General features: G+C 41.9%; 1 protein-coding gene across 10 annotated transcripts in view; it reads left to right on the top strand.

Annotated features, from left to right (window-relative positions):
- Positions 1-14,273, top strand: part of AKAP13 (A-kinase anchoring protein 13) — a 207,136-nt gene that overhangs the window by 142,312 nt on the left and 50,551 nt on the right. For all 10 annotated transcript variants that reach the window (XM_027688140.1, XM_027688144.1, XM_027688143.1 and 7 more), the window contains 2 exons: positions 6,947-7,028; positions 10,841-10,977. In XM_027688140.1, coding sequence (XP_027543941.1) covers positions 6,947-7,028; positions 10,841-10,977 — 219 coding nt within the window. The remainder of the gene's footprint in view (positions 1-6,946; positions 7,029-10,840; positions 10,978-14,273) is intronic.

The following is a 14,273-nucleotide window of genomic DNA, read 5'->3' as shown; positions in this document are numbered from 1 at the left end:
TGTCTGCTTGTCTGAACATTTTGCTGAGCTCTGAGCAGCTACGTGCAGGGTAAAGCAGTCTGTGCTGTGTTATTGCAAGCCCAAAATGGGAAGTCTCAGTGTGCCCATGTGTGCGTTGGCAGCCCTGTCTCATTTTTATGTTGTGCCTGCTACCACAAATATAACTATCTAGGGACAGAATACGAAAACCACACTGGCTGGCACCTTTCACATGCATGCGAAGTCAGACAAGTGTTCAAGTGTGGATGAACAGAGTTAGGAAGTAAGAACTGGGCTTACTTTGGGAATGGGAGACTGAGCAATCGCAACAGGGAATGTTTTGTAATTGTTTATTGCCTCTATCTGCATTTTACCTTTGTATGTGAATGTTCAAACTGTTAAGTGTAGGCAGTAGGTGTAAGTTTTTTTCATAACTGGGGTACTGAAGTTTGATTTATCTGCTTTCCAGATGAACCAATCCCATTTGGCTTCCAGTTAAAGATCAGAACATTATTTGTGAAATTAAAACCTGCATTAATAATTAATTAAGGCATTTTGGAATTATTCTGCTCCCTGGCTGCTCTGATAGCTCTCCCTCGGCACCGGAGACGATCCTCTGGAATGAACTCTGCCCACCTAAGGCAAAGGGTCATTTGCAGCATCCTGAGCTAGAAGTACTATGTGGAGAAGGTCCCCAAATTAACTGAAACTAGGGTTCCTTGCGCTGTATGTTTTCTTACTTAGCTTTTTCTTTTTTATGTTTTTGGTTTATTGACACATAAGCAAGTTCATTCCTTCTTTGGGGTTGTTCGTCTGAGGGAAACGCCATCCCCCAGTGATGGGTACACAGTGTCCATCAATCTTTGTGGCCCTAAAATAATGCTGAACTTTAATCCTACATCTGTCCACGCTGTTATGGTTATTGAAGAAGGTGAGAAGTGTATTTAGAATGATGTGGACAGCTTTTGAATTTTTCTCTTTGTGTCTCACGTAGAATTAGGACTGGAAGGACAACTTAAATGAAGTTAATGTGTTTTCACCTTAGGCACACACACTTTTGTGGGAATTTTGGTCCCATATGTTAGTTAGTCAAGAGAGGGTTTTTATGCAATACCAATGCTGTTATTTTTAAAGCTTAATTAAAGTTTGTCGTTACGAGGACACTTAATTTTGCTGGTGGAGGACATCCCAGTGCCAAGGGCTGGAAAACGTATTTGGGGCACACGTTCCCTTCCCCAGCTGGAACATTGCCAGGGGGAAAAAACGCACTCTAGGAATTCAGCATTGCTCTTACACCACAAAGTGCTGATTTATTCAGTCATGTAACATGTCCTGTGGTTGTAGGAACCTCTTCTAGTGTAATCCTTTAATGTAGTTTCCTACAGCACTGCTCTCTTGTTGCTGTGAGCGAGGTCACTTTGGGCCTTCTTGAAAAAATGTCCTGATATGGTGTCACCAGTTCTGTAAACGTAAAAAGCTCCCTGTCATGTATTCACAGTACTAAAAGAAAAATCTCCATAGAAATCATTGAAGAAATGCAAGTGTTGTCCCTTTTGGCATACACTAGAGAATATCTTTGTGTTCTGCATCCACAAGGTAATATCTTCCCCCAAAGCTAAGAAAATACACAGGGAGATTACAAAAAAATTTAAATAGAAAATAAATCTGGAATTTGCAAGCAAATTGATATGTCTGCTCTTAATATTGTCTGGCAAGATGATTGCCAAAGCAGTGATTTTTGCTCTTATGTGAGTTTCGTGTATATGGAGTTTTTCTGCAGCAACAGATGTTGAAGGAAAACAGTGGAAATTCCTTCCCCAGGTGCCCCATTCTTCATGCTCTTTTTGAAAGAGGTTTGGAGGATCTTAGAGGTGGATTTTGTGAAGGGGGTGAATGAACTGTTGTTTTTGTTTCTAGTGCAGGAATTAGAGGCAACTGGATAATTCCATTGTAAATGGAATTGTAAAGTTTAAAGTTGTTCAGTATAAACATTGAATTCCAGTTATGTGTACAAATTTCCTCAATGAAACTATCCTACAGGAAATTTTCAGGAACAGGGAGTTCCTAGAAAAAAATTAGGGTTTACATACATTTTTTTCAAAAAAAAAAAGTCATTGTATGATTTCTCACTATTAAAGAAATTAGTTATAATTGAATTTAAAATTTTGTGCTTTTTTTCTACTATTTTTGTTCTACAGTGGATATTTCAAATCTTCCCTGGTATGTCAGTTGTTGCTCAGTAAGTGTACAGGTACCTAATGAAACACTAGGCAAGCTAGAATTAGTCTCCTAAGTATTTTCCTATGTGCAGTAGTATCTGGTTTTAACTGCAATGTAGATCTTAGTCAGGAAGCTGGAGAAAGAAAAGGAGAGAAATGGAAACTTGTAAATTTAGGACAAAGTTAAAACAATATGGAGGGAAGAGGAATCTCTAGAGATCTGCTAGGAAATGAAAGTTAAATTCATATGGTTCCTTCTGCTCTGGAGGTGTTGATTTATATCACTACCAGTGAGGCTGGCAACTGCAAACTTTTAAAATAGTGGAAGATTTCCTGAGAGGTCACTGTGTTCTCTTTGTTGTGAGATGGAAGGCAAGAAGAGTTAAAATAAAGCCAGAGGGAGAGAAAAGGACTTTTCTATGCTGGAAAGGTAGGAGAGGTGCATGGGAGCCAGGTAGCCACTGGCCCCCGAGATGCCCGTTCCTAGGGACCCTCCAGCACACTGCTCTGCCAGAAGTAGATATTTTTGAAATGTCTTTGAGAAGGAGATCCCAACCCTGGTTTTCACGGGCAGGCACCACACAGGACTTCAGCACTGCAGGAGATTAGATAACTCCTTGGACAAGACCCTCGTGCAGGGGGAGAGGAAAGAAGAGCCTGGGAACAGAGTCTGGGGTCACTCATTGTTCCTGCGAGATGGAGGACACCCCAGCCCTATTTTGTCTCACAGGTTGTCCAGCACCGGCCTTTTCTTATGCAAAGAGGTTTCTCCATTAAGTCACATTAAGTTTCAAGTTCAATGTCTGCAGGAAGAGGTCTCAGAGTCAGGAAATACGTGTGTGTGCCCAGAAAGAGCAATCGAACCGTCGGCTGCTCGCAGCTCCAGCTGGTGTCCTAAAGCCCTCTTTGAACATTTAGTCTGCTAGTGTTTCACAGGCAAACACAAAATCCTTTGGGATTCAGTCTTTTGTGCCTGGGGATGTGCTTCCATGATTCATTCTGTGTCTGAGCTGCAGATAAACACATTCAGGCTTCTGTGTGGAAAATAGCTGGTTCTCTCCTGGCATTTCTTCAAAAACTGTATTGAAACTCTGTTCCCAGAGGCTGTTTCATATTCCCTCTGCCATCAGAACACCACAGCATCCTCCGCTCCCACCGCAAAGACTTGGGATGCCTGGAATCAGCGGGCTATAATCAGAGAGTGTGTGAGGCTTTTATCATCTTCTGTGGCCACCAGCCTGTGGTCCTGTCGTTGGGCTTCTCTCAGCTAAACAGAGACTGAGGGAAGAAGGGAGGAATAGTTTTATCCCATGTAATGCTCACATGTCCACAAAATCCCAAGACAACCTCATTTCGAATTTTTTCATACTGGTGCATTACCCGGCTCCTGATGTTTAGGTGCTTGTATAAAGGTAATTTCCTCTCCAGCCCTTACTGTTTGTACCTGTAGTCACTAGTCCTGAGTAAACACAAACAGAATTCAGGTGTTGAGGAGGGATCCCAGTAATCAGTGTTGAGCTGTGGATAGTGGGGTTTGTGTTTTGAGTATCTACAGACCACCCAGTTTCCTGAGAGCACTCAGTAAACCTCCCTCAAATCCTGTCTGGGCTCGTTTTGGCATAGGGAATACTTGTATATAGTAGTGGTTTCCTTTGTGTTTTGATGGTGGTGATTATTGTTTTTCCTGAATTAGGGCTACTGAGATAAATATTTAGTTTTAATGTTTTATTTTGTACATAATAAGGCATATCTGAAGCAGCACCTTAAGCCTCAGTGTTACTCTCTCATTACTTTTTTTAACAGAAAAAAGCAGACGTTTTCAATACTTGGCAAAGCCACAGGGCTGAGGAGAGAGCTGGCTGGGAAATGGGAAAAATACTCAAATCTTTTTTGAAAAAGTGCCAATGTCTATAATGCATTTTCAGTGAATGACTCAATTGGTTCTGTTAAGGGCAAAAATATAATGTTAATTCACCCTAATATAGTTTATTCAACAGACAGCTTGAACCTCCTTATATTTTACTTTCTTGCTAATTATTGATTGGGATCTTTAATTATTGGTTTCCCTTAGTGGATATCAGTAAAAATCAGGAGTAGTTCCTTTAAATTTAATGGAGATTTGTTTAAAAGTATGAAGGGTCAGACTCGATATGATGAGGAAGGAGTGAGGTGCAAGCCAGTCAGAAGGAGGCAGAATTTGATTTTGTATCTGAATTGGGTTGTTCCTTCATTTGTGTGGACTTCAGCACATTTGCATTTGTCCTTCTCCATGTGTTCAGACTCAACCTCTAGATTTGCCTTTAATAAAATGTAAGAAACCATGGTGCAAATAGATTCTGCTTTGTCTGGAGAGAAAAGGATAATAACATGATATTTATTGATTTTACAGTCATAAAGTGGTATTTATTGACTTTGCAGCTCTTTTAAGACTAAAAAAGAATAAATTCTGCGGTTAAGTTCAGTTGCTCAGGTTCAATACCATACAGCCTCACTGAGAACAGGGAGTGTCTTCTGTTGAAAGAATCCAAATGGTGACCCACTGTCCATGTAACAGTTAAAATTCAACATCTTTGTGTCCCTTTGGAAAAAGAAAAAAATCATTGGTTTGAGTTTTTGATTACAAAAACCCTTCTCAGACTTCAGACTGCTTCTCTTTCCCTCTCCACCTCTCATTTAATATGGATGTGCTGTATATAAAAGGGAGAAGATGGATATGCAGGTGTGTGTGTTGAGAAGAGGTGCAGGGAAGGCTGGGATTTTAGATGTGTGTGCATAGCGGGGTGTAATGTGATCTTGGATTAATGTGTATATAATATATATGTATAAACAGAGTCAGTGAGTAACTGCTAGGAAGTGTACATTGTATCTAAGCAAAACAACCTGTAAAATTGGATGGAAGTGGGGAAGGATGTCCATGTGGGATGTGCACTGAGGTGCCCCGGACACTTGACTCCAGCAGAGCACAGTGTCTCCTTTACCTCTTCTCGGAGACTCCTGCTCGTTTTACCCCTCTCAGATCTTCTTTGCTCCTTCCCTGTCTCTGTCAGCAAGAACTGCTGACTGGAGAAGGTCACGGCATCCTCGCCACTGGAGGATTTTAAAGGCACGTTGGATTAAGACCTCTCAGATGATAATTGAGCCTGACTTGGAGCAGCGGAAAGGGACTAGCTGACCTGTCAGAGGCCCTTCCAAGCCTGTTTGTCATCCCAGAAGTATGGAGGAGGACAAAACCTGAGGAAGAAAAATGTGCTGTAGAAAGTAGCTGACAGGTCAGGGGGAGTGGAGAGCAGGAGGTGAGCAGAGGTGCTGGCTGGAGCCCCTGGGGTGACAGGCAGGGGACGCAGCCAGAGCAGTGAGGAGCACCAGCCAACAACTGCAGTAACAAGTTCCATGATCTCAGCGAGAAAGGAAACAAGGACGTGGGTCATTAGTCAAAGCATCCTGTCAGGTCAAGGGTAGGAGAGTCTTGATTTTTCTTTATTGAAGAAAAAAAAAGAATAAAAAGGCAAAACCAGTGCATTTCATAACATAGGAGAAAGACGACCAGTGAGAGGATGAGAATCCAGCAAGGGACTGCAAAAATAGAGCAGGGTCACAGAGGAGGTTTGAACATGGGTTCGAGGCTAAAACTAAATAGTAAAAATTCACTATTTGACATAGAGAAAAGGAAATTATTTCAGGAGAGAAAACGAAAACCAAAGAGAGGGTAGAAGAAAACAATTGATATATCAGGCAAAGTCATCCATTTCAGTAGTTTCCTTTTAGCTACAACTTAACATGTGAGATCCTGTGTGTTTGAGGCAGGTCAGGAGGGGAAATAATCTCTGGATTTCATTGTGTGGGACAGGTGAGATTTGCATGCATTTGACATATTAAAGGCATTTGCCTCGAAGAAACAGCAGAGAGAGTAAAGGGGCTTCCAGAGTTTGCCGGCTGGAGACAAAAGTGATGGGAAGCAAGTGTTGGATGACCAAGGGTTGTGGATAGTTCAGCAGACTTTGGAGTCAAAATGTTGGACAGCACAACCTGAGTGAGGAAGATGAAAGCACAGGCAGAGGGAGGAGAAGACTGAGAACAGATCAGTCATCCTTGCTGAAAGACTGGGAGTCATGGAAAGGGTGAGGGACAGGGTAAGATGATAAGGGCTGCTGTTGAAATAAACCATGTGATGTGTCTTAGTGTTAAAATGGGCGTTTCTATCATCATTTCAGTTAATGCAAACCCAAAGTGCTTCTTGTTCTCACCATGACCTGGGCACTTCCCAAGCCCTCATTTCCACAGCATCAGAGCACCTTGCTATCTCTGAGGTGATTGTCTGTACAGCAGTGTGGGTGGTAAGGAATTGCTGTTCTGTTGGAAGTGAACTGAGGCATAAAGCAGAGGAATATTTTGCCTGCAGTCCCGCTACAGATGGAAGTGGGAGTTGAAGCCAGGGCTGTTTAGTCCTCAACTGGTAGCTTAAACTCTGGCTCATCCTCCCTCTGAACTCCTTCCTTGGGTGGGAGCCACCTTGAAATCAAACTTTCCACAGAGAAATAAAGTTTTTTGGCATATTTTAATGGTTTGTTTAGTGATGCTAAAAGAAAATTAAAAAAATCTTATGTTACTTTTGACATTTTCATTATTGGGAAAAAATTAAGCCATAACTCTGTATCTGCTGGTCGATGTAGAGGGACATTGCAAAAGAGACTGACGGGTGTTGGCAAGAGTGGTGGCCTTTGCTTGATGTGCTCTGGTCTGTTTTCCAGATAAACCGCGAGAGCTGGTGTTCGCTGGAGCCATGTCCCGATCCCTCCCTGCTGGAGCGCAAGCGGACGCGGGAGTCTCCAGGTGAGCAGCGTGCTGGTGGCAGCTCCAGACCAGCAGCCATTCCCCTCACCTTCTCTATCCTTCTTGCTCTTCTTATTTTTGATATCCGTGCCTTGACGGGGAAAACACATAAACTGAAGGCACCGTGTGATGAGTGTGCTGTGAGTCATTGTTAGCACATGGCTGTAGCACTTGACTTGCAGGGAGCTGTGTGGTGTGTCACCTCCTCAGATAATTGTGCATTCAGAGTACTTCAGTATTTTGATTTTTTTTTTCCTCTTTTTTGAATAAACTTCAGAAGTACAGTGGGGCGCACATGGTTTTTACAGACATGGATTTTAGCTAAAAGGACCTACTTTTAGCTAACCCTAATACAGTAAAAAAAAAAAAAAAAGCCAGAAATTCAAACTCCTGAATCCCTATTTAGACCAGATCATTTTTTTTTTCCCCTCTCTGAAAGTTGCCATGATTCCAGGCTGCAGGAAGCAGGAAGGCTGTTCAGAGCCATCATTCCCACACCCTGCCCACCGGCCATGCCGAGCTCCCAGCCCTGTGTGCTGGTGGGGCTTTCTGGCTCCTCCACTGGGACAGAAAATCTTGTCTGGGCAAGCTTCAAAGAGGGGTTGGTGTCCAAGATAAGAAAAAATGCATTTCCTTTCGTTGGATTATGCGTGTTCAAAACAAATAGAGTAATTTATTAGGGCCCTGAATAGGGGCTTTACTTGAACTGTTGGTAGAGAGGAGGCTTCTTGCCTTGCTGTCCTTATGAGCAGTGGTCTAACCCAAATCTCTTTCAATTTATCTGAGAGACTTGGAAAAAAAAAGACTGAGTTTCAATTTTAAATTCAAACCAAAACTTTTGAGAGTGTAGGCTGAGAAGGCCTAATGTCGGTTACTAACTCAAGGCTTTTACTCTAAGTAAAGTTCTAGCTCCCATCAAAGTTAAATAAGTGCTTTTTTATTAAAAAAAAAATTGTTCTATTTAGAAGAATAGTGAATAGCTGTTTCAAGAGTGTTTTTACAGGAGAACCTGTGGTATTGCCATGCTGCTTCTTTATTAATTGTATCCTCAAATCCCTTGCCTTTTGGTACTAGGTTTTTATGCTTCAGGCAAGTGTTATTGCACTCCATTAATCTGCAAAACTACATGCACTCATTTGAATTGCCAAATCTGTAATCATGCGTTCTTATGGATCAGTATCAGTTGCACACCTATTAGTTATCTAATGCAATATCACGCTATAGAAATATTATAACAGTTATGTAATTAGATATCTGTATATACAAATTTATATTAATAATTGTAGTAATAAGTGTCTGTAGCACAAGCACAAAGAGGCAGGTTTTTATGTAGATTAATGTGCAGGTTCTGGCCTTTCTGGAAATAATGCCATTACTGCACACACATCCTCCAGCTGCTCTGTGGTCCTGGGCAGTGTAGAGAGGGCAAGAGGAATGTGGCAATGCCTAACAGCAGTAAAACCACTAGTTGTTATAATGTGGTTAGCTTAAAAATACATTACTTGATAAGGAAGTAGGCCTGTTTCATATGCTGAATAATCCTGCTGAAATGGCTTGTAAGGTCAGAGTCCTCAGATCTGAGAAGGCACCTCCAGAAAATGGAGCCTCTCATTTTCTGTCAGTGCTTTTGAAATCAAGTGCATAGAGGAGTGTAGCAGATATATAGTTATCAGCATGGAATTGGAGGGCTCAGCCCTGGCTTGAAGGACACAAGGGTTTGGAGAATATACAGAAGGGAGTTGCATGGAAATTTTCTTCTTTCTTTGTTCTGTGTGATTTTTTTTTTGCCTCTAAACGATGTGCAGAAATGCATTCCAATCATCATTGTGTTTTCACCTGAGAGGAACAGAGCAGCACAGCTGTGCTGTAACTCCAGCATGTGCAGTGCACAGGGAGTGTGTGTGTCTGTATGGGTGCCAAGAGTCAGTGTCACAGTCCCTGTGTCACACCAGCACTGTCACCAGGCTGCCAGGGCAGGTGTGGAGATGGAGCTCAGCGTTGTGCAGTGTATGTGCAGCTCAAACAAACCCAACTAACTGTGAAAAAGGGAGAGAAGATACACACATCCCTAGAAGAAAATAAAGGAGGAGGGAGGAAAAAGAGGGTTTGGGAATCAGTTTCTCATCCCACATGAGCTGAGGTGTGGGGGTGTCCCCATCTCTCTGCTCCTCATCATCTTTCCCCAACACTTCATGTCCTCTGTCCCTGGGAGGCTCCAGCGGAGGAGACTTTACTGCCTGTTATGATTTATCATCAGGGTGAGGTATCCATCTCTCGGCACATCTGGACTGTCCCTGCTGATTTTCCACTGGAACGTGGCTTGAGCCCCTTTGTTTTTCAGTCTGGGCTGTGGACATGCTCTGCTGGCTGCCAGCTGGATGGCCGGCACCCTGGCCCGTTCCCTTACAGCAGCTCCGTCTTGTCTTTGCTTTTCCCTTCATTTTTTTTTTTCCCCCACTTTCTTCTTCTCTTCCCCCTCCCTTCTCCCGCTCGGTGATGGAAAAGCAGTTCAGATTTTCCAGGTTTACCGAAAGGGGAACAGGAGCAGCTGCAGCATCCAATAAGTGTTTTTCCAATTCTCTGTGGTGGAAACTCCTCTACAGGGTAATGGGGTTTCCGACTGGCTCAGACTCCCCCTACCCTAAATGGGGACAGCCCCACCACTGTCAAAGTAATATTATTTTCTCCAGCAGAGGAGTCACTCCCATCAGCGGGGATACGGCTGGAGTGTTCGATAGCTGCTGTCAGGCACAGGTTAAGGATGGGGAAGGGAAAGCGATGACTTCAAGCTTCCCAGACTCGTCCTTGCATTGATGTTTAAGCTTGACGTCACCAAGGACAGAGTTAGTCAGATGTAATTTAAGAGCAAACCAGTATTTTATTGCCCTGGCTCTTCTTCAGACAAGAGAGCACATTTTGGATATGTTTAGTTAGAGCAGGTTACAAAGTAACACCTTTCTTTTTTTATTAAAAAATACTAATAATTAGAAAATATTTTGAGCTGGGAGCAAAGAATATTCAGGTTTTGCCAAAATTGTCATTAATACTTTTGCCTGAAGACTGAACAGATGAAATTATATACAGGCATTTTTTTGTGTGCAAATACTTGTCTGTTAAGGGTTTTGGAAAGGAAGGGTTTTCACAGGGGCTGCAGTCTAGTTCCTGTGCTGCTGATCAGCCCAAAGCAAGCAGCTGAAAGTGTTTGAGAAAGAAGAGGTGCAACGTGCTTACATTTCAATGTCAGGAGTTACAAAAACTGAGAGTTTTTTAAAAAATTGCTTAATTTTTGAATCTTAAGGAAGTGAAGTTTGTCATGGAAGTCACACTAGTGCTTTTTCAGTGAGAAGTGTAGAAGAGGGAATGAAATAATCGACCAGATATGCATTAGAAGACCTTGGCATTTAGAGGGAATCGATTCTTTAATTGAGAAAGAAAGTAAATACAGTCAAGTTATATTTCTACATGTATTGAATACAAACCTAATTTTGCAGTTGTTACAATCAATGGGAAACATTCCTTTTTCCCCTGTGTGGGATACCTGATATGTAGCATATTTATCAACACCTTAAGCTACAAGTGCTTCTGGCTATTTCATGCAGAATTTCAGTTTGCACCATGTACTTCAATGATGCATTAAAAAGGAGTTTTAAACTCTTGAATAAATTGAGAACTCGCATGCATGTTTTTGGGAGATGAGCACAAGTTATAAAGCTGTTGGTTTAAATCCTGGAGTTTACTGAGAGTGTGCAAGTTGGATGTGTGGATGTTACAGAACGGATCAGGTCATAACTCTTTCTGCTTTGCTCCCACAGAATGTGAGAACTTCCTGGAGGATGGGCTGAGTGGTGTCTGTGCCTCGTCACAGGGTGGTCTTAAAAGAGAGTCCGGGAGCGAGTCTGACCTCTTCCCCTTGTCTGGTGATGGGATGGAAGACCTTGTCTTTGGAAAGGTAGGAAAGCCCGGTTGGGATATGGTTAAAAAACCTCCGAGGCCTGATCTGATAAACCCATACTGCAAATGGAGATCATCTTGGTTTCACTGGTGAACTAGAAACCTGGAAACGATTATCCTGGAAAGAAATAGATGGGAAGGATCCGGTCTCCTCCTCAGATGCAGCAACATGAGGGATATATTTACTTGCAGCATAATTCCAAAAACTGTAGCCCCCAGTGTTAAAAAAAATGAAAGTAGTTTTGTCTGTCCAAAAGTAAATCAGGCACCAGAGGAACAGTTGAAAAGGTGGATTTTCTTGCAAGGTCATTAGGGATTGCACAGACGATATGAAATCCATCTTTAACCCATGTAACAAAGAGCTTTTCTCCAGCAAACGATGACCTCTGTGCTGACACCTCTAGATTTATATACTGTAATTCTCAGAGGAACCAGTGTTTTTCTGTAAATTCAGTGTGATAGGAAGGAAACACTCACTCTAAATACTTCAGGCCAATTCCAGGGAATAGTTTTGTTGCCTAGGCGACATACCTCTAATGCCTGTTTGCGTGCAAGTAGAATGAAAATGTTTTCAAGTTTACTTAAAATCAACAGCAGAAGTCATTACTACTCTTAGTCATCCCTGTGCCCTTTGTGTTGCTCATGGCTGAGGAGTGGGAGAGACCTGAGAGACAGTGTCAGCCTCCTGAGCAGAGGTTTTTGGCATCAGCCTTTTGCGTCTGTATCAGAGCAGCCAGAATGTATTCAGAAGGTGATTAGGTTTTTGCTCTTTAAGAATTGTCTAGCTGATTATTTATACTTTTCTTGCCATAAGTAGATGATGAAAAAACACCCAGAAAGAATACAGTGATGCAGAATCAAAGGGATGTGAACCTTCTTTAGAGCAGCCATCACGTTGGTCTCCATCACACACTTTGGTGCGGCTCCATCTCACCGGTTTGAGCAGGTGCAGCTCCTGCACTGAAAAACTAAACTTTTGGAGTAGCTTTCACACTTGCTTTCAGAGAAATATATTTAATAAAACAAAATTCTGTTTGCTGAAATCAAATCAGATGATGGCAAATATTTTCCAGCAGGACGGGAAACACCACAGCCCAGGCTAAGTGATCTCATGTGCTATAAATGAACAGTAAAGTCATCCTTAATGCATGTGGTAGGGCACAGAGCTCACCAGCCTCACCCTTTCCCATCTTACTCTCAAAGGGATCCGGGACCATGGATTGTGGGAATATAAGGCTGTTTGTCAGAGCTGTTTGTCTTCAGTTTTCTTGTGCAGAGTGGCACAAATTCCAACAGCCAACTGCCATTTGAGCTTGATTTAATGCTTGTATGGGGATGTGTAGGAGAATAGTGCTGTGGGAACACAGCAAGTTTTATACTATACAGAATTTTATCTTTTTTCCCCTTTTATATTTGGAAAGTTACCTTCTCCAAATGCAAGAAAGAAAATTGAAACGTAAAAAGAACAGGTTGTGCAATGTAGCAGGGATGCTGCAGGGAAAGGAAGAGGTGGTGGGGAAAGCAGATCTTCATTTGCCAGTGGAGAGAGGGCAAAGGGAGGAAATTGTTTTCTTTGTAGAAAGAGAATTCCTTAATTTGGCAGCCTTTGCATTGCTCTCATTATGTGGTGGATTGCAGACGACTTCTGCAAATGGCTTCGAAAGGTTCCTGAGTTGAGTTTAGGAAGTTATTCAAAGCTAATCTCAACCTCAGTCACTTTATTTGTCTCCAATTGGCTGACTAATTTGATTCCTTGTCTCCTTTCTAAGGATTTATCTGAGTACCTTTTCTACAGTTAAAGTTATTTCTAGGAGGACCAGAGACACTAGTTTAGCATTGTGAGCTTGTTCCTTAATTAAATCTTCTTTGGTTTTAGACTACTGAGCCCAGCTGGTAGAAATGCAAATTATACATATTTTTAATAACCACTAAAATAAGTGATCTTTCTTCTGAAAAATACTGTAAGATGCATGTTTTTGGTGTAGTTGATTAGTTATAAACCTATTAAATAGTACAATTTCCATATCAAATTGGGAAGAGAGAGAATATGTTTATGAACAAAAAGAGGATCTTGAACCTTTTGGTGTCACGGTGATTATTGTTATTACTAGTCCAGTTCTTGTTTCTCCTTTCTGTGGAGCAAGAGTTGAACTTTTGTCTACTAGGATTGGGTTTTTTATTGTAGAAAAAACTCCTTTGTTAACTGCTTAATACATGAAAGAAAACTGTTGGAAGAACAAGTCGTTGTTTGTCCAGGGTCTTTGGGCTGTTTCCATAGACATCACTTGAAATGTATAGATTGTAAGCCCTGGTTCTGTCCCTGGGCCATGAAGCATTGGGGTCTATGGGGTCACAAAATCTGCAGGTACCTTAACCTGTCCCTGGTGCCTGGTGTGTGCTCTGTACCATCTCCTTGCCCTCTCCTGTGCTTGTCTCTTTTCTTCCTGAAGGATGTTGTGCTGAGCTGTGTAACGTGAGCTGCGGGGTTCGGGGAGCTTTAGCACTAAAACCTGCCTTGTTTTTTCAGACTTTAGAGGCTGTCACTGAGACCCAGAAATTGCTTCCAAGTCTATGGCTTAAGCAAAGTGTTTTGTTTTCTCTGTGTCAGTGCTCCATTGCCATTTCCTCGTCATCCTGCTTTTCCTTCTCCATCTCAGACAGCCATCTGGGCAGGCTTTGCAGCACCCTCCTTCTTGAATGATTAATGCTGCATAAGGTCATCTCTCACAATCATCTGGCAACATCCTGGGGTGGAGCCCATACGCTTTGCTCATCTTAACTTTTACCCTGCCACCGAAATCCTGTGTTACTGGGAAGTTTTTTAATGTGCCTCCTGGGAAATGATTCAGGCAAAGGGAGTCAGGAGCCCACAGATACATTTCCAGAGGAAGGGGCTGCAAGTCAGCTTCTTGAATTTTGTTTAATTTCTGCCTTTGTTTTGATTTACTCAAGGAAACACACAAACACACAAATATTTTGCATTTATTTTTCAGAATTATTGTTTCTTTTATAAAAACAAACAAACAAAACCCCCAACAGCCATGCAGAAAATACAAACCTAAAGGATTAAAAGGTTGAACAGCAAGGGGAAGGCTCCTCCACTCCAAATCATAAAAGTTATGATAAATAATTAATAGGAGGCCACTACTGAGGTTAATTTTAGGAACCTGGAGCCATAGGCAAATCCAACTAAAAATTGATTCTGCTGAAATATATGTCAAGCCAACCAAAGATGTTGGCTTGATACCTTTAGTGTAAAGGTATTCCAAGGAAACTTCAGGATGCCAAGGTTTA

Source organism: Neopelma chrysocephalum, unplaced genomic scaffold (assembly GCF_003984885.1).
Source record: "Neopelma chrysocephalum unplaced genomic scaffold, ASM398488v2 Primary Assembly neopelma1_75, whole genome shotgun sequence".
NCBI lineage: Eukaryota > Metazoa > Chordata > Aves > Passeriformes > Pipridae > Neopelma > Neopelma chrysocephalum.
The sequence above is the reverse complement of the archived record's forward strand: the minus strand, read 5'-3'. Positions and strand labels throughout refer to the sequence as shown.